We start from the raw sequence: 25,800 nt of genomic DNA, 5'->3' as shown, positions 1-25,800 counted from the left end.
TTTAAATGAATTGAGCACATTTAAGCACACTGAGCGGGTATTTGTATGCAACTTCTGCACTGCTTCTCCAGGTGAGAGGTTCATCTCTTCTGTTCTTCCTTTGGCCAGAATGCTGGAATGCCACAGGACACGTTTGCCACCTGCTGGAGCTGCAGCAAATCTTCCTGACCAGAGAAACCCGTATTGTATTTCCCCCACTGTGCTATTGGTATGCCCTAGAGAAAGTTCTCCACAGTCCTCCATAGACACTCTAAAGCTGTATGCTGAATACCTGAATCCATCAACCAGCATGAATTTGAGCCAGAGGCAATTAAACTTGTAGTAAATCAAACTCTCAAATAGGAGGTGATGACGCTGTGTGTTGTCCTTTCTGCGTGTGTTTGCCGCACATACCAAAACAGAGAGCGCAAGGCGATAGTCCCCGTGGCTGACAGAGAACCACATTCGTGTGACAGCATAATGGAGGGTGTCCATCTGGCTTGCGTTAGCCAGTATACCTCTCTTGACAGTCCAGTTGGACAGCACAAGCATTTCTGTCTGTACCACAACATCCCCTGGGCAGCATTACTCTGTGGAGAGCCCGCACTCCCAGGCACAGCTGATTAAATATACTAAACTCCACCATGTCTGGAACACCTCAACAGCAGACTGATCTGAGATTAGGCCAGTGCATGGCACACTGGTTTATATCAATACTCCATTAGCTGTGCTAAGGGCAGGTCTTAAAAACACAATTTCCCCAGGCCAGCTGACTATGTTTGTCTATCTAGACTGTATTCATGTCCTTCACTGGTGTGAGCATTCAGAAAGGATCGTATTACCAGTATGACACATATAATAGCCTGATATCCAGAGCCCTCCGTGGACCACTATGCACACACGTGTAAAGCACACATCTATGCTCCCCCAAAATATAATATAACTCCGAACACACCTGCATATCTTTATTTCACATGAAATATCCACTTATTCTCAAGAACTTCCTGTGTGCATGAGAAAAAGAGAGTTCACATCGAATGCACACTGTAAAGTCAGCACTACTAGATTAATCATAGGAGTTCATTTACCACCAGTGATTTTACAGGGCAGCTGAATTGAGTTTGAAGGGTCAGTTTTCCAGACAGGGGGACAGCCAAGTTCTCCATTCTCTCTCCTACTTGGTGGGAAATCACATAATTTAGACCGAGAGCAGACATCAACCTTTAACCATCCCCAAAAAATCACTTTAAGCAAATGAAAAAAAAGCAAAGGAAACATCTTGCATTATTTATTCTTCATTCTGAGGCCAGAGCTCCAGTTTAAGTCACATAGGGGGAAAGGTAAATAAGTGGTAAAGAATGCATAAACATCAGCCTGAAAGGTAAGAATATCTCTATCTCCTCGCCCCATTTCACGCATTTTAATTTCCACAGCACCACCAACCATGCATGTCAAGTCAGTAAAATCCTAGCTTGGAATTTCCTGTTAGTTCAAACCGCTGAAGTCAGGGAACACCAACACACGTTTCCTCAGCATTCAAACTACAGCTGCTCATAGTTTTCATGACCTATTGAAAGTCATAACTCTCTGAAGTAGAACTCCCATTTAATTTCCATGATTGCAGTAAAAGGCAAAAATAAAGTCACATAAATCCACTCAGCAAAAGCGTACTTTCCAAGATGCTTTCTGGACATCCAGAACAGAATGGACTCTAAAATGGTACATTTATAACCAAAACAAATCAAGTATGGCTGCTCAGACAGGTAATCTCTAATATTCACAAAATAATAACATTGGACACAGTGTTGTATCTGAAAGGGTGCATTTTAATTCTATGAAACAAGGAACCAGACTGAGCATTGACATTTTTAAAGAAATCCAAGCTTTTCTAGAGACTACCAGTTTCAAACCTTTAAAATTTTTCAAGTTACACATTTGGGGTTATTCATGTTGTATAGGACAAATATAACAGATTTAATATACCTTTATGTACTTTTTTTTTAAATGCATTTTATTATGACAATAATTTGGTTTGTTTGTTATCTACAGATGTGAGAGTCTAAGACGGGCTGAAAGTGATGTTGGGATTGGGGGGAGTTCACCGTAACACAAAATAACATTAGGAATTTCAAATACTCACATTTTCATGACAAAACAAAACAAAAACTTAAAAACAACCTTAGAACATGATAGGAAGAGTTAAAATGAATTTTCACATTTTAACACAAATAAAAATATACAAGCTATTGCACAATGGAGGTATCAAACACTAATACAGCATGAGGGGTCATCCAGGGAAACGGAGTGTGTGTTCCTCAGTTCTCAACAGCTTTTCTGCTTCAGCAGGCAAAACAAAGCTGGACAAGTCCAGATGGAGACAAGTGTGAACAGAACTTCCCGGCGCCAATGTAAGGAGCTCAGTTGTGGACATCTACAGGGCTTTACACAGGAGGATCACCTGTGACAGCGCTGCCACCCAGAAACACACCTAGTCTGGCTCAACATGTTTCTGGAGCTGCAAACATGTTTGAAAAATTAACACTGTTTAAAGTGACACTGAAGGAGTGTCATGTAGTCAAGTTTGATGGGCAGAAGAGATATATATGAATGAAGATATACATGAATGGAGATATATATGAATGGAGATATATATGAATGAAGATATATATGAATGGAGATTGTGAAGAACAAAGGTGTAAACAAATAACAGAAAGAAGCGGGTTAGGTAAATAGCCTGCTATGAAATTAATGTAAGCTATGTCACAGTTTTTAACAATTGGTAACTCTAGACAGCATAAACTTTGCACTAACATTTGCACACACTGAATATCAGTTGTGGCATCCTATTTGAACTCACTTTGAATCTTGCTAATGTGTCGATCACACACATTTGCAGACTGAAGGGTGATGATTATGTTTTTAGCTTGATCAAGTACATAAGAAACAAATGTCCATGACACTATGAGAGAAAGAGATGACCAACATTATTAAAGAAAGAAAAAGAAATTCACTGGAAATACATGAGCAGGTTATTACTCGGTAATCACTCAGACCACAGGTTTAAACATGCCAGTAGTACCGCCAGCATAAAGTTCAAGTAAAATACAGTACTAAGCTGTTTCCGTAAAATAACCCAGGGGGACTTGATTAATACTAGCAGTAATAGCAGTAACTTGAAAGTTAGCAGAAATTTTGTTTAACATATGTTTGACCATCTTGACAAGATTGTGCTTATAGGTCCATGGATTAACTGGTTAAGTTTCCATTTAAACAACCTAATAATGCTTGGCGCTTACGCAATGCAACGGTAAGTAAAACAAACAAACAAAAAACACTTGAGCGAATACATCCTCTCCCTTGTTTATGTTGTTGTCAGTCAACCTAGCACCACAAACATACGTGACCCCGCACTCAAAGAACCCCTCCTCCATCACCGCTCTCCTGTAAGAGCACCGCGACCTGTCCAACCTGCAGGGCCCTTAGAGCCTTCAGACTAACAGGACTGGGAAAGGGACATGGAGCTTCAGTCACCACCAGGCAGCTCTATCAGACTTCTCTGCCAGGCAGCTCTATCAGGCAGCTCTACCCATGTCCAGCTCATCAGCTCCCATCTCCAAGTCCTGCACACATTGGCCATGTACTGTTCCCAGGACAGTGAGGTACCACGCAACTGAACATATTTGAAGGGGTCAGTTGAAAGAGCTAGATAAGCTACATCAGTCTTTGTTTTATGTTCTTTAGCATTTCTTTCTTCCAGTAGGAGAATAAATGAGAATATGGAACAAACTCACCCATTATCTATGGCTCTGTTAACAGATTCACTAGTTAGAGACACATGCACACACACGCACGCATACACACACACACACACACACACACACACACACACATACATACATCTTAAATACTCTATTTCTGTCTGTCAGAGTAGTGCAGGTTAATGCAGTGCATGTAGAATGAAGAAGCCCATTCACTAAACATGGGTTGCCCCATCTTGACAAACTTTACATTAAAAGAACATTTATATGGCAAGAACGTGACTTGTCCCACATGTAGACCCAACCACCCCTCACACGCTCACTTGTGCATCCGCACAATTCAGCCGCTCCCTGGCATGCATGCACACACACACAGGCACGTGCACACACACACACACACACACACACACACACACACACAGGCGCGCGCGCACACACACACACACACACACAGGCGCGCGCACACACACACACACACACACACACACACACACACACACACACACGCAGCTCCCTCCGTCAGCCGAGGCGGAGGTGCGAAAGGGTGTGAGGGGGTGCGCGTGAGGAAAGGTGTGGTCAGGTGTTCATCTCTGCCTTGCTGAGGGCGATGGCCAGCTCCAGATCCTCCTGCTCCTGCAGCCGGAGCCTCTTCAGCCGGTCCCGCTCCGCTCTCTCGCTCTCCCGCTTGGCCCACTCCAGCTGCAGCGCCTCATTCCCAAACTGACAGAGAAACAGAGCACACGGCCGCACGCCGTCAGTACCTGTGCGCTGGTACCAGGACACGCCGTCAGTACCTGTGCGCTGGTACCAGGACACGCCGTCAGTACCTGTGCGCTGGTACCAGGACACGCCGTCAGTACCTGTGCGCTGGTACCAGGACACGCCGTCAGTACCTGTGCGCTGGTACCAGGACACGCTAGCACACCTACACTAGCCAAAAGCAGTCGCGCCTACGCACGACTATCGATACATACTGAAAGGACAAAACAACTATTCACAAATCTGAATGCGTGTCTTAAAAAAGCACATGCTCTCTCTCTCTCTCTCTCACACACACACACACACACACACACACACACACACACACACACACACACACACACACACAGACGTACATACACATGCACACATTATTTATGCCTGTGAAGGTGAACTCTATGCCAAATCCATGATTTGTGAGCCATAATTTAAAAAATGCAATTTGGAAACATTCCCAGGTACTCTGTGGCTGACTGAAGGAAGCTAGCGTTCAATTAGCAGTCACATGGTAGAGTGACTGTGGGATAAGCAGTGGAAACGCTGCCCTTAGTCGAACACACATAAAATAAAGGAAAAACAACACCTTGGTCTCTACAGGTTAGTTGTTCATTTTGGCATCTCTGATCTTCCTGCATATTTCACTTCCCTATTGCAAGACTCCAAGTCCTTGTTTACCATGTTTACCTGTGCCTGAGAGAGAATAGTTACAGCTCTAGAGAATAGTTACAGCTCTAGCTCTGTTGAACTGCTCAGCGTTTTGAAACTGGACAAGCAGCCGTGATTTTACAATCTTTTTCCTGCTTACAAATTCCCTGCCGGGCCACAAGGATAGGAGGTGTGCTTACTCTGCATTTCTGGCAATAATCAAAACAAAAAGTTCATTTCACTTGTAGCTAATTTTACCTTAAACCGTCTAAAGCATGTAAAAGAAAACTGGACTGCATAAAAAAAAGACGAGAAAAAAACCCCACAAAATGAGAACAGAAAACTGGAACCCATCATTCACTTTAGTGCACACAAGTACCTAATGGATTTCAATAGATCACTAACCAAGATCAAAACCATATTACATCATTTTACCAGCATTGCTGGTAAAATAAAAAATAAACTCTTGAAGCAACATGCGCTGGGTTTAACCTGCGAGAGACCAACAGAAAAGGCAAGATGCATGTTTGTTGATCTACTTGCAAAAAGAACACATCTAAGATGACCATGCACATCCGACTGACCGCAGAAAAATGAGTGGGGGGGGGGGGCTGGTCACTGCAGGACGTCTGAGAAGAGTCCACAAGACCCAGAACTTCACACACACTGACTCTGGTCAGTATCTGCATATTTATATTTTCCAATTCTTGCTGATTATTGGCACCAATAAGATGATAAAACAACAAGATCAAGAAGCGTGACATTGTGATCTCAAACACTGTGATACTGTAACAGCAGCAGTAATACTGATGCTACTGAAACAGAGATGTGTCGGGTTCCCCACAGTCACAAACAGCGAAAGAAAGAAAGAAAGAAAGATGGTGAGGATGCTGATACACATACATACATACACACTCACACACACATATATACACACACACAAACAAAATCAATGCGTCTTAATGGCTTTTCCCAATATAAAGAAAGTAAGGTGCACACCAATCCCCATGCTGAGAAATCTCCAGCCTGAGAGCTGAGTAGTGATACTACTCCTTACCGTCACCATGGAACCATTTCCAAAAAGCAGAGACCCTTAACTCCCTAATGGTCTTCACCACCAAATAATGGAAACCATGATGCCAAAATGCCTTATAAATGAGGCTCTACACAACAAGCTTTTTGTTTTGTTTTTAAAGATAAACATATGGAGATTAACCAGCATCCTATTCTATATTCATTCAGTGATGACATGTTTAGGCCTCAAATGTATTAATCTGACAGATGCATGTCAGATATATTTATAATGTAGGATGTTATGGCTAAATAATACTTTCTCAGAGTCCATGGAGGCACTCTTAACCCTGTCTTCTGCCTACAGAACTGCTAGCAACTGGAAGCATCACACCAATACTTGTGATTTGTTTTTAGGGACCAATGAGAAATTCTGCTTAGTTTAGCCAAAGGATTAGTGTCAAATTACAGGGTTATGGTTAGCTCACAAAACCCTTTCAAACCAATGTTGTCCTCATGCTTAGCATGCAAACTGCACTGAGAGATCGAACGGTTGGTCCATTAATATTCAAACCCTTCACACCAACCTCAGCTATGATCCACTGCACAAGCAACCTGCTGGCATGTCTATCAGAGCCTGACAATACAAGACATCTGTTGAGCCATGTGAATATTCCCTGAATACTATGATGAAATTAAGTACTACAGACTCTCACGTGACCAACTGCACACGTCCGGACAGCACTTTTACTACTAATTTGGCCTGATATGACATCTGAAAGCAAACAACCACACGGGCCTATTGGATAAATTGCCATCATCATCTAAGTACTTGTAAATATTTTATTACCATCATCATTAGTAATAATTTTAAAGATGTCATTGTTGTGGAGCTGAACCGTGTCTGAACGGCTCAGAGCAGTGTAGAGGAGTTCCAATGTGATCACATGTTGAATTATTTGCTTCTGATGCATTCAGTCAGAAGGCAAACAAACAATTTCAGTGCTAAAACCAAACAAAAAAAATAAATAAAACCACAGCAAAAACTAAACAGGTTTGGGAGTCAGTGCAGGTCAACTACCTACACAAAGCAGACGTGGAGTGGAATGTTATTTCCATTAAATGAATGTAGGGCTGCCACAAACGATTATTTTAATAGTCGACTAATCACCGATTAATTTTTACAATTAGTCGACTAGTCGGATTGTACGTTAATTGAATATAAAACATACACTAGAATGCAACTGCTATTACATAACCATCATTAGATTTCAGCTATAACTAAAAATAAAAACAATTAAGATAATAGTTCATTAAACCTTTAATGAAATGTGCAGCTTGTTGCAACAAACAATTATTAAAATAAGGATAAGGCACTGCCTTAATAAACACAAAAATAAATAGGCCTACATTAATAAAGAATTTTTTTTTAGGTTTTTCATTAGTCTCTGGCATCAAACTTCGCTACATTTAAATCAAATTAGGTAGGGACCTGAAACTAAGGAGTTATTCACAAAAATAAAGTTTTGGTCTCACTGACGTTACAGAAAATACACGAATGCGTGCTAAGGCTAATGAAACAAATCGTCATCACTAATGTTAACTTTTACAGTTACAGCGATAAGCAGGGTTGCCAACTCTCACGCATTGAGAGTGAGACACACGCATTTGACCGTCTTCACACGCTCACACACCCGATTTCTCACGCCGAAAAAAAATCTAGTTTATTTACCTCTGATCCACATCTATGATTCAATGAGTTACTAGTTCGCTCTGGCGACAACCACCGGCAATCGCGATATAATACTTAATTTGTGTCCCCCCCCCCCCCAAAGATCAAATCTCACTCCAAGTGATCTTGAAAAGTTGGCAACCCTGCGATAAGTAAGTACTAAGTTAACTCTGTTTATGGTAACAGTACTCTGTTTATGGTAACTTTAGCAGCTAACTAGCAATTTAGATTACAGAGATGACGGTCCCTATTCATCATTGTTTTCACAATTAGCCACAACATGCTTCAGGTACATGCTCGTACATCGCGGTTGTGCTGCCGTGGAAGGCAAGTTCTGCCTTGCAGATATTGCACGCGTTTCGGAACCCGGTTACGGAAAATGATCCCGCACTTTTGAGTTCCGTAGCCGGGTAGCCACGATACCAGATGTCGTCAACGGTCTACCCCGGTTTCCACTACTGCGCATGTGCGTCAAGGACAGAAACGCAGACGCAGCAGTGGAAACTGTCGCAGCAGTTTGGAGAGGAAAAAAAAACGACGCATCGACTAATAAATTAGTCGTCGACTATTTTAGTAGTCGACATAGTCGTGACTAGTCGACTAATCATGGCAGCCCTAAATGAATGGTAAATGATCAATTAAATAATTTATTCCATGTATTGTCAATCAATTTACATGGTACTTAATAGTTTCAAAACTGACACGCCCTGTTACTATTTTAGTAACCTGTCTTTATCCAACTTCTGCTGTCAGCTAGTAGTTTTATGAGAAAATCTGTGGTTGTAATAACTTCCTCAAATAGACCCAACCTCTACAACATGCAAAGAGCCACATACCATTAGTGCAAAAACTGAGATTTAGGTTAAATGTAAGAGACCATCATGGAGCCTTGGTATTCATCCTAAGCGGCCCATTAATTTGTCTGCTGTATAGCTACGTGTACTACTGTTTCAGATCCACAAACATCTAGAAACACCATAGTATACGATCTCTTCCACTCCCTCTGCCTGTTCAAACTCAAGACATTCATCAATTTAAAAGTACAGTACTGGAACTGTAACATTGACTAGCTACAGAAGCCAGAATAGATTTCACAGTTCAGCAAAACAGTGTGGGAAAGAGAAAGAGCAACGATGGTTTGATTAAACTAGACCTACAAGATAAAATAACCGATATGAAGGGTTATAAGCGCCTGTGCACTCCTGCTAGAAGAACAAACAGAACGATTCTCCCTCCAACTACTTCAGCTCGCTCCATGGAGTTGGTTAATCACAAGCAGAGATGGCAGTATAGATGGAGAGAAGGCAGTATAGATGGAGAGAAGGCAGTATAGATGGAGAGAAGGCAGTATAAATGGAGAGAAGGCAGTATAGATGGAGAGAAGGCAGTATAGATGGAGAGAAGGCAGTATAGATGGAGAGAAGGCAGTATAGATGGAGAGAAGGCAGTATAGATGGAGAGAAGGCAGTATAGATGGAGAGAAGGCAGTATAGATGGAGAGAAGGCAGTATAGATGGAGAGAAGGCAGTATAGATGGAGAGAAGGCAGTATAGATGGAGAGAAGGCAGTATAGATGGAGAGATGGCAGTATAGATGGAGAGATGGCAGTATAGATGGAGAGAAGGCAGTATAGATGGAGAGAAGGTAGCATGAGGCGACAGCATACACCAAGAGGTACAGAAGCCAATGGTGTCATCTCCTCTAGAACATTTCCCTCATGAGTGCTAAGAAGCAGAGAGCATTTCTAGGGAACAAAAAAGGAAGGAAAAAAGAAAAAACAGGGGAAAAAAAAGGTGGACCGGACAAGAGAAGTAGTATCACTAAGCTCAACTTACAGAGCTGAAATCTGCAAAACCCAATGAAGAGTCTTTAGAAGCTTTACTTGAAGCGGCCGGAGCAAAAGGGTCTTTGCCACTAAACGGGTCCCCGAGCCCCTTTTTACTCTCAAACGGGTCGTTAGCGTCAGAGGCGAAGGGCTGGAAGGGATCGCTCGCCTTGGATGAATCCCCCGATCCGGGCAAGTTAGTCGGGGTGCTTTTACCTGAAAGAGTTCAGAAATAAAACCTGTTTCATTTACCTGTGGCTGCCATTTCGATTTGTGAGAATTTTGTAAGCATTGTTGAAATAATGATGATTTATACAGGTAATGATGAAGTGGTTGCACTTTGCTCACATTTCCTTTCTCACTACGTGCGAGTAAATAAGATCTGGACCACACCCTGTTCTGAGAGCACGCTGGCCTTTACTCATGCTAGATTTTTCCATTACTATATACGTGACCTTGTGCACTTGCCCCCAGAAAAAGAAAAAAAAAAAACCGAATCATCACCATGAACTCTAAGAATGTGCCAACGACCACAGGGTTTTTTGGCTAAGCCATCCAGATTAGCCAAAAAACCCACAGTTGTTTCAGTTATACGCGTGTGGTGCACCATTGCCACCCAAACTGCCACAGAGAATATCTGGAACGTTGTAAAAACAACAAAACCAGTGTTGTCATCCCACGCAGCCATGGTGTATCTGGTCACATTTAAAAGCTACAGTCAGGTGCGGATGCAGCGAGATCTGTTAATTCCACCTAATTACTCAACACAAAAAAAAAAACCCAGAAAAAAATGCTTACGTGTAACACCTTCTTGGCAGGCAACGACTGGCACAGTTCTACTCGTGAGAACTTTAAACTGGTTATTGGTTCCTCTAAAGGTGTTAACCACAATGTCAACTGGGCTGTTATTTATACTAGACCAGCAATCAGTTTCTCTCTTTCAGTAAACGGAATAGCAAACCACAATATGGAGCTCCACCCTGCCAGCTCCAAGCCAGCAAAAACAAGCGTTTAGCAACACTCTCCGTTGAGGGGCAGAAGGGTTGCAGAGCGTTGAACACGGGGACACTCTCCTCTACAGCCCCGCTGTGCAGCCCCTTCCATACAACGTGGTACCTGCAGTGCCAGGGTCACGGCACCAGATGCAAAAATTGGTCCATGTAGAAGGACACAATCGGGCCTGGGCCTGGTTTATAGTCTGGCTTCGCGAGGCCAGAACGAGACATGGCTCTGGTCTTCACAGCTCCATGTTCAGAGGAGGAAGGGCATAGTGGGGTACACCATGTATAAAGAACGTTGAGTGGTGAGCATGGTGACTACCACCAACTCTGAGCGTAGAACATGCATGCAGAGGCGCGCGCGCACACACACACACACACACACTACACAAAATACACACACACACACACACACACACACACACACACACACACACACACACACACACACACACACACACACACACACACACACACACACACACACACACACAGGAAGTGGGGAAGGGTGTGGAGATGAACACTCAATGCTGGCAGTGCAGGCTAACCACAGATGATGGAAGACCTGAAGATGCTGTCATGCCCTCCTCAATATACCAGCTAACCCTCTCATTCTAATCCCTTATTAGAGCACCACAACAGGTCTCTCAAGCTTTTACTAATAACTGAAAGCCTAACTATCAGACGGAGCTACACTGATTGTACAATAAATAGTGCATTATTTGTACCTTTGTACTGAGACAACAGTTAATCACTATGGAGAGTCACAGTATCTGCCCAATATAAATTACTAACTCCTAAATAAAAAACAATAAATCAGACCCGCCAGCTAAATGTTATAAAGAAGCAGCTAAGCAAACACGATAATAAAAAACACAGCAACTCTAATGTTGATTTCCTGTTTTCCTCTAGAAAGGGTCTGATATATCACCGTGAACAATCGTGACTTCTGATGCATGAGCTTATTCTGAGTGTGTGAAACCGTGGGCAGAAGCAACAAATGGGTGTAAAAGAAACCACTACTGTTTCACTGTGGGGAAAAAAACACCACACACACAAGTTCAAGATATACAGCCTGTTCTACAAGCAGCACCACTCGACCTCGTCTTGAACTCACCGCTGGGTGGCTTGGGCCTGGGCGGCACGCTCTTCTTGGGGGGGAGAGCGGGAGTGTCCTGCTTCCCACTGAAGGGGTCGTCTGGAAAGCTTGGCTGCTGGAGACACACAGTAGGAAGATCAGAGGAAGGGCACCGCGTGCTCCAGAGGAACACATCTACAACAGCCACATCGCTGAGGATTCACCTCAAGTGCTATTAGGATCCTGCACAAGTTCAGGAGGACAGAAAGATGTGCAGAACCGCCCAACCTCCTGCCCAAATTAGTTTTACTAGGGTCATTTCCACAGGTGACTTTACGAATTTCTTTTAAATTCTAAATTCATACAGATTTAATGAAAACCATCACCCCCACATGAAATGAACAAAGTAGATGCATGGTGTATATAAAGTGTGAGGGGTTGCATTTGGTGCAGACACCAGCGTGTCATTGTGGGCCTCGCACCTTTGACATCTGACTGAAGTCCGCAAAGCCACTGCTGCCGCCAGCGAATGAGCTGCTCCCGAACGGGTCCAGGGTCCCGAAGGGGTCTGGGGGGGGGTGTGTGTGTTAAGACGCCGCAAAGAACCAAAAGAACCACACGCATTTAATGACCAGAACAAAATCTATTCATTCATTCATTATGCTCAACAGAAAATTTGTGGTTTACAATCAGGAACGCCAGGGGGCCGGTTTTCACAGACTCAGAATTTGGCTAGACTGAAGAGAATTACTTGCGGTGCAGTTTTGTCAAATTCTGGGTGTTAATGCATGTCCAGGAAACCAGCCCTCACAAGCAGTATGGTAACACAAAACCCCAGGTGTTAAAAGACAGCACCAAGCATGCATTTCATCAAAGACAGGTTCACCACATGAATTTTTCAGTATAATTTAGTCTTCAATCAGCATTGTGATTTGATGTATTTGAAAACAGAACAAGACTATGATTTAGTGCTCATGTGCTAGAATTCAGTGCGCCACTAGTGAGCGAACTTTCTGCACCTACTTCAGACATTCGAATCACATTTGTTGTCGATTGTATAGAGGTTGCCCCCCCCCCCCCCCCCCCCCCACCACCACCACAAGTACAAGAGAGGAAATACATAAAAGAAAAGCCAAGCACTTCCTGGCACCACACCCGAGGGTTGAGAGAGAAAAAAAAGCTTGAAGAGAACCTGTTTACTGAACGAGCAGTAGTGTCCCATCCATGCAGACGGGCTGCGGAGGACGTGTGTGTGGAAGGTCAGGGTGAGGACCATGGGAACTCTCCTAACAGCTTCTTCACACTTCTGCTGAAACACTTACTCGTCACCTTCTCGCAGGCCTCCAGTGAGACCAGAAATCACTCTAGAGCATAAAGTGTGAAAGTGGCCCCCCTCCTACATCGCAGTTTCCCACCACAAGATCCTCTCAGGGCTTCATGGAGCACGCTGGACTCTTATCTGATGTGCTCTTATTTTGGCGAGAGTGTGAGACCCGAGTACAGTTATGCTAGACCAGCATAAACTTCATATCAGAAAGAAACTGATGTGAATGTGTGGTACACCGAGGGTGGGTACAAAGGTTGAGATGAGTCAGCAGAGGGAACCGTACCTGGACCTTTAGGTTTGGGGCTGGTGGAAGTGAAAGGGTCGTTGCTTGAGAAGGGATGAGGCTGCAGATGTAACACAGCGATGGTTATTTCAACGTGCGCCGCGCTGCATTTAGTCAGAGGCAAAGAGCAAAGTCACATTGACCTCCGAGCGTTTCTTTACCTTTGATGGGAGAGTAGCGCTTTTACTGAAAGGGTCGGAGCTGATGAAGGGATCAGCCTTGGCTGGCCTCTTGAAGAAGTCTTCCGATGTGGTCTTGAAGGGGTCTGCCTCTTTGAAAGGATCTCCTCCAAATGGATCTGCAGGAGGTGAGAGTGGTAGAGAACTGTGAGAACATACAGCTACACCCTCAACCCCCTTCTCTTTATCGCGAGAGCCCATTTATGGTCCCTTTCCACATCTCACAAAATATGAATACCTAAATGACATGCCTTCATCTCTGTATACCTAGCCGTGACAGTATGGAGTGTGGAGGTAAACATGGACCATGTGTCTGGAGATATCCCAATGATCTCCCCAGTGACCCTCCAATATCCTTGAAACAAGGTCGTGGTGGGGAGACCTGGGTGATCAAAAGGAATCTCTGACGGAACTTCATTTTAACTCCGTATAACAGACAAATACACCGCTGCCTTCGCCCTCTGCTCTGGCCTTTCTCAGGACTTCCACTCTGAAAGCAAACGTACTGGGATTTTTTTTTCCTGAAACATCAGGGGTTAAATACGAACTGAAGATACTTGTCATGTGGGTGATAACCCCCTTGTACAAAGCACACAACCCCATACTGCCCTGTTGTTGAAACACTGAACAACAACACAGACATCAGAAAATACTGACTTTGGTCTCAGCGTTAATGTAACAGGAGTATGTCAACACCCAAACCCTAACCATCTTCACTCATGCATATATTACAACATCACTACGATACTACGCCATCAAAATTACCCCAATTTAGCACGAGAGTTAGAGAACTGAAAGTCACATATTAGAAAGAGAGAAGTGTCCCAGCGTAACTGAACACAATGCCACGACCCATGCAAATCTCAAGGCAGCAACACATTAAACACAGGCCTGGTTTATCTGATGGCCTGGATGAGCGCATCTAACCGTTGCATTTAAAAACTGCATATTTCATACGCTGTAGCTGAGTGGCTACCTGTAGCTGTGGGTGGCTGCTTGGAAAAAGGGTCATTCTGGAAAGGGTCACCTACAGGGGACGGAAAAGAACATGAAAAAGAGTGTTAGAAAGGGCCTCAGTAGCCATCACACACCAGACTACCTCATGTGACACCTCCCAACCTAGAAAGGAAACACAACCATTGTGGCTGTGACGACATGCACCGAGCTGGGGGGGTGGGGGGGGTTTTGTTTTTAACAAACATTCCAGGACGATGACGAGTTACGGACAGGAGGGAAGAGAGTGACAACGTGAACTCAACCTTTGAATGGGTCGGTCTTGAAAGGGTCTTCTGACTGAAAGGGGTCAGTGTGCATTTCTTGAGAGGTGCTGTTGAACACGCTGGTCTTCACTTTGAAAGCGTCCTCCTGGGGGCAGAGAAGAGGCATTTTTCAAGCAACTGTTTATAACTGATCCGAGACCAACTTTTCTCTTGAACAAAGAAAGTTTATCTTGGGGTTTAGGCAGGAACAGCACCGTGAAGTAAATTTGTAACCCAAAACTTACTCACTGGTGTATTTATTTATTTCTATAACATTCAGTAGTAAATGATGACTAAATCACACATGGGTGGTACCCATATATAAACCACAAGCACCATTTGTTTTGCATATGAAAAATTTGTGGATTGGATGGATTCCTTCACATTTAGGGTGTGTGTGTGTGTGGCGGGCGAAGGAGCAGCAGGTCCTCACCATCGCCCCGAAGCCCCCGTTCTCCTTCTCGGGGAAGCCCTCGCTCATGTCGGCCAGGTTGGTCATGCTGCCGCCGTGTGTGCCGTTCAGCACGCTGCTGTACTGCTCGATGCTCTTGCTCATCTCGTGCTGGTTGTCCTGGATCTGTGACAGTTTGCTGCGAGCCTACAGGACAGGACAGGGCAGGACAGGACAGGACGTCGGTGCTTTAGCACCTGTGCTGTGCTGGAGACCTACACGAGCGGTGTATGACTCTCTCGCCCTCTAGTGGACTCCATTTGAGTCCACACAGTACACACATTTGATCAAACACATGTGGAATGAAATGAATGATGTACAAGTTTTGTGTGTGCGTGTACAAAGCTGGCCCTGGGATTCAAACCACTCACCATCTGGACCCTGGCCTGGTTTTTAAATGTTTAATGCTGAATGTGCGGATGTGTGTTACCTGGTTGATCTCGTCTTGCGTGGCTTTGAGGGACTTGATGATGGTCTCCAGCTGGATCCTGCCAGCCTGAAGACTCTGTTCCAGCTGGCTCTCCTCCTGCTGCAGGCGCTTCAGGTCCGATTTGGCCCGGCTCAGTTCCTCCTCCTGGTTCAGTAGGTCGGACTCCTGAGAATGAATCTGGGTCTGCAATGACGAGATCTGAAGACGGACACAAACAGGTCTGATAACTAAAGACAAAAAGGTCTGATAACTAAAGGCAAACAGGTCTGATAACTAAAGGCTGGCCTTTACCAGTGCCAAAAGCAACACTAACATTTCTGGAAATGTAAGCGAATTTGTCAATTATGTTTCAGTAGTCTCTTCTTTATTCTTGAATGTGTTGCAATTTATTTAAATTCACTTGGAACTGCTGACTAGTGTTGTCACCAAAAAAAAAAAAAAAAAAAAAAAAAAAAGATATATCAATACGTATCGATACTGAACATTACTATCGATACGGTACAATACTCATTTCTCTTAAGTATCGATTGTTTTTACATAAAATGCGCTTTCGTTTGACCCACCCAAGCTGCCGTAATGCACAGGACAGTTTGTAATGCTAAAATGTCAGCTAAAGCAAACGCAGTGCTGTTGGATTCGAAGCAGATACAGATGGAAATCTGAAGGACATGAACAAGCCCGTTTGCAAGCGGTGCTTTTGGAACATTTCAACGAAGGGCGCTAAAGCCTGGTTGAGTGACCACAGCGCTCGACTCCGCGAACCTCTGCAAGCGGTGGAAGCGTTTATACTTTCCACTTTGCAGTGTTGTCTGAAACTATATGTGGTAGTATAAAAGAAACACCCCTCAACAACAGGGGAATGAACATTTACCTGACGAATTTTAATGCTGCTTTGTGTTTCAGTCAAATATGAGCCTCTTGTAATTCCAGGACGAAACATGAGAGAATGTGAAGACATTAAGATTGGGCGTTTTGAAAATGAACAACCATTAAATAATGTGATAGAAAAGCGAATAATTTCGAGTATATGTATAAATATTTAACTTATCCCAACAAACATGCGACGTCAGAAAGACGTTAAAATCATGTCTGTATCACATCGGTCAGTCCAGACCCATTTTTGCATGTCTGGTGGACGTTCAAAACTGGTTCAAAATCTGACAGTGTGACTGTTCAGTCAGACAGCTATTTGTTGTGAAATGAAGTTACAATTTCAAGCATTTTCAAACACAAAGCAAGCATTCATTTGTTTGTTTATAAAAAATAATAAAAAGGCTTTAAAACGGAAATTAGCACAGTATTTGATTTTGGTATCGAAAATGGTATCGAATTTCAATATTTTTTTAAGTATCGTATCGAAGTTGTAATGCTTAGTATCGTGACAAAGCCTACTGCTGACAACAACAAAAATAATGTCAAAGTGAAACCCAGGATATTAGCACATACAAAATGAACCTTTGCCCCAGGTCCCAGAAGAGATAAATCATAAACAAAATCAACAAAATAAAAAAATACAAAATTTGTTAAAATTATACTCATATATAAATATTTCTTTTCTTTTTGTGACCATCTGGTCTCTTCATAAATGACACATTTGTTCATTTTGATCAACTTGGACATATGTCCAGAGTACACAGGGTGAAGTGACATGTTGGTGAAGGTCTTTCCATTTCTGACACAGAGTCAGGAGGGGTCTTAACATTTCAGGTCTGCAAAAGCAGCCGAGGGGTTGAGCTCACCATCTGGGACTCCTCCTGACATTTCTGCTGCACTTCGTTGAGCATGTCCTCCAGCTTAGCCTTCTGCTGGTCCATCTCATCCAGGCGGTCTTGAGCGTCTTGCTTCTGGGCCTCCAGCTCCTGCAGACTGCACGTCTCTCGGTCCAGATCATTCTGCATCTCCTGGACACCAAATCCAGGAGGAACCACCACAGTAAATTGTTTCTATCAAACTACTAGAGATGATGTCCTCCGTGAAGATTTAAATCAGCAAAAAACACATTTCTTTATGTCTTCTTGACTGGCTAATGCTAACAAGGGCTTAGCACAATAATAGTATGATGAGACAAACATAGGTAAAGTAAATTAACACTGGCACCGTTTCTACATGTCGGGTACATCAGCTGTATTACGGGTATCTATACTTAATGGATGAAACAGGAGGATATGAAAAGGATCCCCGTTTCCATCCAGTTATCCGATATGGATGTACATGTCACAGAACTATATTGCCATTATTCCATGTCAAATGCAATGGGTTGCAGTTCAGTCTCACACCTGATAGCTTTAGTGGAAAATCCTCATGGCTAATAGAATTCAGTGTGAGGATTATGTTAGTGATGATAAAGTCCGTAGTTGTAAAGAGTGTTACCTGGACCTCAGTAGTCTTGTGTCTGATGGCCTCCTCAGCCTCCCTAATGTCTTGCTCCAGTGTGTATTTCTCCCTGACAGCCACAAACCAACATAAAGCACAGAAAGATGGAAATCAGAAGAGAATCTTGGCATCGGTGTGCCAAAGTATGGACCAGTCTGTCACGCAGGGCCGCTTCCACGCCAACCAGCGTGCCAGCCAGCGTGCCAGCCACCACAACCGAGTGTGAGAGGTTTACCTGAGCGTCCCAGTGGAAGCAGGTGTGCGGTGGAAGCAAAAAGAGCAAGTGGCGAAAAGAGGAAGATTTCATAAAACGCAGGGGTTAAGGAGGTGGGCTTGGGGTGTGTGTGTGTGTGAGAGTGAGTGTGTGGGGGGGGGGGGGGGGGGGTGCTGTGGGCGGGTGGGTCACTGGATGGGGTGACAAGGTGTGTGTGTGGAACTCAGCACCAGGGACAGGTGTGCTGCTTTACCTGTCCTTCTGCCTTTGAAGTGTGTGTTTCTTTTAGGTCCGAACTTATCTACAAAGCAACTGGTGTGGACAAGGACACCTTCACTGTAGGCATGAGGAGGATGAGGCTGAAAACACTGGAGATGGCAGGAGGAACTGCTGGGATTGGTTTGTTTACTACGTCATGAAGACAGTGTCCACACAAAACGGCACAGACATGTACAAAAACCAACACACAATTAATGTAACAACATCTAGAGCAGGGGTCTCCAACCTTTTTGGAACTGGGAGCTACTTCTTGGATATCAGTTATTGCGGAGGGCTACCGGGGGGGATTGGCGAACGAAAGTTGTGTGTGCGAGTGTCAATTGCTAAGCGGGAAGACCGCTAGCAACCGCGGACAATCTATAATAGTAGCAAAAACATAAACAATGCAGCGCTTTGGTGCATGGCGCTATAGTGAGCTATTTTTAAAACAAGCCCACGGGCGACTCATGACGTGGGTGACCCCTGGTTTATTCAATATTGACGGCAGCCTAACTTTTTGATTGACAGCTAATTGAGCAATAGAACACGAGAGGGAGTGTGTTATCGTGAATATATGTACAAGCCGTTACTTGACAACGCGTCCGCGGAGTGATACAGAGAATGAGAATACCGTGCTGTTATCACACATATCTGCAGGGTTAGAACACTTCTCAACCAGTCGGATTGTGAACTAACTGTTGTATAATTGGCGAATAATCATTTAGTGTTAGAAGGGGAGGGACAACTGTGAATTTTGATTGGACATAAATTTAAGTAGATTTCTCGATGGGACCAATTAGGTTGACAAATTTATATGTAATTAATTGGACCTTTGGCGAGCTACTCGGAAAGGGGTGGCGAGCTACTGGTAGCTCGCGAGCGACGTGTTGGAGACCCCTGATCTAGAGAAACTACAGGTACTTTTACAGTGAAGGTAACACACACACACACACACCTCTGCAGTTGAGCAATCTCCTGACTGATATCATCCAGTTCCTTGATCCCAGTGAATTCTCCAGACCCCACAGAACTGGAGCTGTCCTAAAGGTTAGAAAACACACACACACACACACACACACACGCACACACACACACACACACAGCTGTGTTTAGTTGTACTGCCCTAATCAGGTGCAGAACACCACACAATACAGGAGGGCAGAAGAACACACAGGACGCCACCACGACAGGAAGAGAAGAGAAGAGGTGCCTGATGTTCACCTCCATGGTCCACACACTGGGAATGAACCGCACTTCACCCACAGCACCCACTGGACTCACAAATGGTTTTCCAGCACAACACTGCCATCAACAGGCCAACAAAAGCATCTGCTATGTTTTTGTTTGTTCTTTCGTGTGTTTTACATACCCCAAACTTGTACATAAGTGCCTGATATACGCAAGAAACATCAGCAGCGTTAAATATGGGGACAAAAACAGTGTTGGATGAGGTCACCGCTCTCCTGTGCACTGTGCATGTGTTTGAACTCCTGCACCAGTCTTAACCCTTAAAGTGTCTGGTTTACTACGAATGCATGTTACAAATGCATTCAGACGCATGTAGCCAATGAAATGGTTCACAATGGTTGGAAATGAGGCAAAAGAAAATGGAGAAATGAAAGAAGAAGACCGTCCGTCCTCACCCTGCGCATTTCTGTCAGGGCCGCCATCTCCGAGCCCACGGGCGTCATGTACCCGGACAGACTCTGTGAGAAAAGGACAACCAAAGTTATGTGCCGGTACATTATATGCACTGCAGTGGCGGCGGTGCTAGTGGTGGGTACTCACGGGGGTGCCCCGCTCAGACGGGGGGATCATCTCTGGGGTCAGGGCCTGCGGGGGGTCCACACCTTTGCCCACTTTCTGCTGGATGAGGTGCATGGCCAGACCAAACTGCTCCCGCGAGAGCTTACCTATCTGCCGTGTGTCTGCTAAAGCCCTGCACAGATGGCCAGTCACGCGGGCCACATTAGACACACACCCACGTGGAGCATTTCTTTACTGCAAACGGCTCATAGGTGCTGCCATACACGGGTCACGTGGATCAAACTATTATTGTCAGCAAGATTCTGATTAGGCATGTGGTGCACAGCAAGAGGGGTGAACTCTCCAAGTGTAACACTCCCAATAGTAGATGATACCGGTTGTTGTGATGTGGCGAGATATGCAAAGTGGGAATATGCAAAGCATTTTTTAAATGAAGAACAGGAGCAACCACTGCACAAAGATCACGCGTGTATAAGGAAAAGCACGCCGTGTCTCACCATATGTGCGCCAACATGTTCTGGGGAAGGCCGGACTGCATGAATATATCCTTCACTTCGTGGCCGCTGACGAAGCCATCGAGGTCTGCGTCGGTTTTCAGGAAGATGTCGTCGTAGCGTCCTCGGTCTGCTGCTGGGACCACCCAGTTGACAGAGTGCTAATGACATGTCAAAACATGAATGACACGAATGGTATCACTGTCTCCACTCCAGATATTATCTAAATAAGAATATTATATAAAGAAATATCAACAGCTTAAGCATTCTTTTCTAAGGAGATTTAAAACAGACGTGCCAAAAGTCATGGGACAGCAGTATGCAAACTTATTTTGAAGTGGTGGGGCCCTGGGGGACAGGTGGGGAAGTTGAACACTGGCCAGTGAACTCATGGCAAAACGATACGAGTTATCAACCGAGTTCAACTGAGACATGAGAGTGAGCACAAGACAGATAAGATATTCCACTTCTGAAGTCGAGTGGGCATTTAACATTCCTTAATCCACAGTATCACACTTTAAATATGTCATAGAAGGCAATACCACCCACAGATGACTAGAGTGGCTGCCCACAGGTGCTTGATGATTGCAATGGGAGGCATCAAGATGGAACTGTGCGTGTAAACAGACAAGCAACTGCGGCAGAAATCACATCCATATTCAGCGCAGAAGGTCCACTCGTGATATCGATGCCACATCGAGACAATGCACTTTGCTGGGCGGTCCTAAACAATACTGGTTCCTGTCCCATTACTTTTTTGTCATATCAGTGTACATACAAAACAAAACCCTACACCACGTCATAGATACATGTCACTTAGAATCAGCTCAAGGGCCTGTAAAGCACAGATTCAGATTAAGGAATAATTTGACTATTTCATCATTGCCCTTTGGACAATGGGCCCCAGGGCGTCCAATACCTGTGTGGATTTGAGGGTGTGTTTAGGCGACAAGCTCCCAGCACTGTTGAGAGAGTTCATGCTGCCATGGGAGGGTGTTGAACGCAGGCTGTCCTTTGGTGGTGGCGGGCTGCCAGGCAACACGGGCACCATGCCAGGCAGTTGGCCTCCTGACTTCTTCCTTTTGGACGGAGGTATTAGAGATGGAGCCAGAACAGAGGGAACTGGCTCCTTCTCCAGGGCCCGGTACACCAGGTGCATAGCCTGGAGCACAGAGGAAATGAAAGTTACTCACAAAATTACAAACAGCAAGTTATGGCTTTGTCGTTCAAAAAATAATGGTGTAAAACAGAACACTGCTAAGGAACTTGTACTGTTTTTAACACTTGTTTACTGGTGTTATAAAGTGAGTAGACTGAAATAACTGCCAAAATATTATTTCAAAAAATAATTTGAATTCTCACCACAGCAAACTCATCTTTGTCCAAGTGTCCATCTTTATCGATATCGCTTAGATCCCAAACCTGACAAATTCATGGTTATTTACTTTTCATTCACAATAACTTATAAATAAACTAGTTACAGAAAATACACGGTTATTTCAATTTACCTTTCCTAAAACATCTACTGGCAGCTTGGAGTTCATAAGAACTGGTTTGACCTTTTCACCCGACAGCAGTCCGTTCACTGGAGCAAGACTCTCAAAAATACCATCAAACTTACTCTTCTCTTCAGGCTGGAAACCACAAAAGTAAAAATCAGACAGATGAATCGTGAAAACTGTTTAAGACACTAAATAAAGCTCTCTTTGTTAATACTACCACAAAACTCATACTAACCTTCAAAGTCTTTAAGCAGATTGTAGTTAATAGTATAATCAAAAGGTACATAAAGAAATGCAAAATACATTTTAAAGGAATAGGGCAGTGAAAAGTGTGAAATGGATAAAATCAAAACAAATGACTTTCTCATGTTGTTCATCAGTCAACCTCCATGGAAAAGATCTGTGAAGGTCAGTGGACTTACCCTAACCGCCCAGTGACTGTCCCCTGATAACACACCACTTAATGACGGGCTACTGGGATCCTTCTGTGATACAAGATAATAATCACATTTTTTAATTCTGCACCATACACCTATAGAGATATGAAAGATTAATTGTATGAAATATAACCTCAGATATAAATAACATCATATCCTCATTGTAAGCAAGTTTCTATTTCTTGGATACATTCTCTCCAGCAATATTAAACGCTTACAAATTTGGGAGGGGGCACAGTGAGGTTTAAACTTGCAATAGAGACATCTTGACCATTCTGCGCACAGGCCACAAGCCTCAGAGCAACATAAAATCCCTGTTGAAATAAACAGACCAAAGAAATAAAACCATAAACTGCTAAGCCAACCAATGGGAGATTTCCTCAGTACTTCATGGAAGGACAAAATCTGCTTTACCTGTTTGTCCAAGAATCCTTTTCCATCTGGATCAGCTAGGTCCCAGATCTGTGGGAGGAACAAGAACCAACAAGATGCAAAAAAGAAAAAACCCCAACAAACTAAGAAGTAAAAAGTATATGGACAGCCCAAAAGGAAATAACCAATTATTTCATTATATTTATGATTTACAGTCTATTAATATTTAGAAATCAAGGTTAAGATTCATGCGCCTTCTCAAAAACTAACTTTTCCCAGAGTGACATCAGGTAGGCCTGATTTCTTTAAGAACAACGCAGCCTCTGTAGGTCCAACTCTCCCAGTATTTCCTGGGTCCACCTTTGAAAGCAAACAAACACCATTATGCTGCTACGGTTCTCCTGACAGAAGGCTCAAATTAAGGCAACATGACACAGCACAATGGAACTTCTATTGTAGGATTTGGGTAAATGTGTTTTTAAAGTAATAGTAAGACTTGTATGTATCAGTAAGACTAAGAATGTATCACTATTGCAAAAGATATCTGCATAATTTACTGACCAAACCACAATATTAAACTCAAATCAAGTACAGGTCTGTATTTTCCTTGATACACTATACCAATACACCATATTCAATTGATCAATTCCTTAATGAGTTCAACCCTAAAATGCGTTCAGGATGCATTCAAGCTCCAGATCTGTGTGCATTTGAAAACCTCTTAAAACCTAAAAATTGACCAAAAGGTGAACTTGAAAGGACCAAAATGTACAACCTGGTCTCGTTTTTCATGTCTGAAATTGACCTTACCTGTCGGTAGAAATTTTCATACATTGGGTTCCCACTCGACAACTGAAAGAAAAAACCAGCTTTCATCATCACGACGTGACAGTCATGTAGCTAAAGGTCCAGAATGAAAACAAACTGACAACTGGCTAAATGCTGCTGTTGTAATGATAAACGGCCTGCACATTGTGTTGTTTTATTGTAGTTTTGTCGTAATTTGAGATAACCCAGCCACCAAGACGTCTGATTAGACTTCTTAGACTAGATTAGACAAGACAACTGCCAAGATAAAGAGAATTATAATGATGTGAACAATCAGAGCTGATAATTGCTGACAGAGACGGGCTAATCCGCTAGAGAAAGCCGTCTCACATTCGTGGCTGGAATACAGATGCAATGTAAGACAGCTAGCTAGGTCAGCGATGTAGACAGACACAGAGGCGGTGTCAGAGTGTTAAATCTGATTAGTGCTTCCCTTAGAATGGTTACACTAACCCTAGATAAACCCCAGTGTCAGAGAGATAAATAACGGTCCACGAATATATCTGGGTGACTGCGTATCTGTATTTACTCCCCACAGAAGGTCTTAACATTTGCTAAACACTGATACATCAAGTGGGGGACGGAGCACTAACCCAGGAGAGCCCTAACCCAGGAGAGCACTAACCCAGGAGAGCACTAACCCAGGAGAGCACTAACCCTGCTGGAGCCCTAACCCTGCTGGAGCCCTAACCCTGCTGGAGTACTAACCCAGGAGAACCCTAACCCTCCTGGAGCACTAACCCTGCTGGAGCACTAACCCTGCTGGAGCACTAACCCAGGAGAACTCTAACCCTGCTGGAGTACTAACCCTGCTGGAGCACTAACCCAGGAGAACTCTAACCCTGCTGGAGTACTAACCCAGGAGAACCCTAACCCTGCTGCTAGCTCACATTACCTGAATGAGTTCCGCTGGAAGTGTAACGGACAGCTAACATGCGAGAGCCTAAAAATGTGTCCGCAATATTATTGTAGCTAGCTAACGGTAGCAGCTCTACAACACCACACACGCAGCTAAATACGTGATGTAGTTACACGACCAACAGATGAATTTAGGTTCCGTTATGCGCACTTTGGCTGGGCAGGTAGCTAGCACGCTAACTATCTATCTTGGTAATTAAAGTAGTTAGCAAGGTTAGCTTAGCCAAGACCTACAATGCACATAGTTTATCCTTAATAAAGCAACAAACAACAGTTCGCTGGTGCTATTGAAGAGCCACACTGGCCCGCACCCTTTAGACGAGTGTGATTTTACGAGTCGTTTTGTAACCTACAGCAGGCGGCTAGTTTAGCTCCGTTAGCTCGTTTAGCTCCGTTAGCTCGTTTAGCTACGTTAGCTCGTTTAGCTCCGTTAGCTCGTTTAGCTCCGTTAGCTCGTTTAGCTCCGTTAGCTCGTTTAGCTACGTTAGCTCGTTTAGCCTCGTTTAGCTACGTTAGCTCGTTTAGCTACGTTAGCTCGGTTAGCTACGTTAGCTCGGTTAGCTACGTTAGCTCGTCACTGAGTGGGAGCCGCTAGCTGCTCCATTACTGTTTAGCTGGCTGGCTAGCCTGTAATGCTAGCTAATTCTATTCAATAATCACCATTCAAAGCCTGTAAATTGTCCATTTGCTAATATATGTGTGAGCGGGGCACATTAACCGGCACGTTTCCAGAGTGATGAGTCAGATGAGTGCGGATGCGCTGATGTTTTAACGGTGTTACCTGAGTGAGGGTGGTGAGCGCCGCCATTTCCCCTGTTGCTCCGGGAACGGCGGCTGTGAGCCAAACTGCCAGCTAGTCCACGACCCTCACCGCGCATGCGCGCTTTCAACTCCACATCGGATTTACATTATTCACCAGACTG

General features: G+C 43.9%; 1 protein-coding gene across 6 annotated transcripts; it reads right to left on the bottom strand.

Annotated features, from left to right (window-relative positions):
* Nucleotides 1–1,784: 1,784 nt before the first annotated feature.
* Nucleotides 1,785–25,773, bottom strand: eps15l1a (epidermal growth factor receptor pathway substrate 15-like 1a). Of its 6 annotated transcripts, XR_013125399.1 has the most exons (26): nt 25,659–25,773; nt 23,942–23,983; nt 23,402–23,491; nt 23,174–23,221; nt 22,978–23,073; nt 22,745–22,807; nt 22,329–22,454; nt 22,183–22,242; nt 21,740–21,982; nt 20,824–20,981; nt 20,348–20,498; nt 20,203–20,265; nt 19,515–19,600; nt 18,085–18,157; nt 17,454–17,615; nt 15,715–15,912; nt 15,267–15,431; nt 14,834–14,939; nt 14,551–14,601; nt 13,557–13,693; nt 13,396–13,456; nt 12,268–12,353; nt 11,825–11,921; nt 9,720–9,925; nt 2,837–4,457; nt 1,785–2,494 (listed from the first exon to the last, which is right to left on the bottom strand). XR_013125399.1 is itself a non-coding variant. In XM_076991691.1 (25 exons), exons 1-25 carry the CDS (start codon nt 25,683–25,685, stop codon nt 4,314–4,316), a joined length of 2,739 nt encoding a protein of 912 aa, XP_076847806.1. In that variant the 5' UTR covers nt 25,686–25,773; the 3' UTR covers nt 1,785–4,313. The 6 variants fall into 6 exon arrangements, 5 of the variants coding, with proteins under 5 accessions (XP_076847806.1, XP_076847807.1, XP_076847808.1 ...); XM_076991691.1 differs by having other exon boundaries at nt 1,785–4,457; XM_076991692.1 differs by having other exon boundaries at nt 1,785–4,457; nt 11,825–11,918.
* Between the last annotated feature and the right edge of the window lie 27 nt (nt 25,774–25,800).

The sequence above is a fragment of the Brachyhypopomus gauderio genome, unplaced genomic scaffold (assembly GCF_052324685.1).
Source record: "Brachyhypopomus gauderio isolate BG-103 unplaced genomic scaffold, BGAUD_0.2 sc84, whole genome shotgun sequence".
Taxonomy (NCBI): domain Eukaryota; kingdom Metazoa; phylum Chordata; class Actinopteri; order Gymnotiformes; family Hypopomidae; genus Brachyhypopomus; species Brachyhypopomus gauderio.
The sequence above is the reverse complement of the archived record's forward strand: the minus strand, read 5'-3'. Positions and strand labels throughout refer to the sequence as shown.

Coding starts and splice junctions, on each gene's coding strand:
- eps15l1a (XM_076991691.1), bottom strand. CDS start 25,685: ATGGCGGCGCTCACCACCCTCACTCAG. Junction 22,243..22,328: donor CAGTAGATGTTTTAGGAAAG/GTAAATTGAAAT, acceptor TGAATTTGTCAG/GTTTGGGATCTAAGCGATAT. Junction 14,940..15,266: donor ACGGGGGCTTCGGGGCGATG/GTGAGGACCTGC, acceptor CTCTGCCCCCAG/GAGGACGCTTTCAAAGTGAA.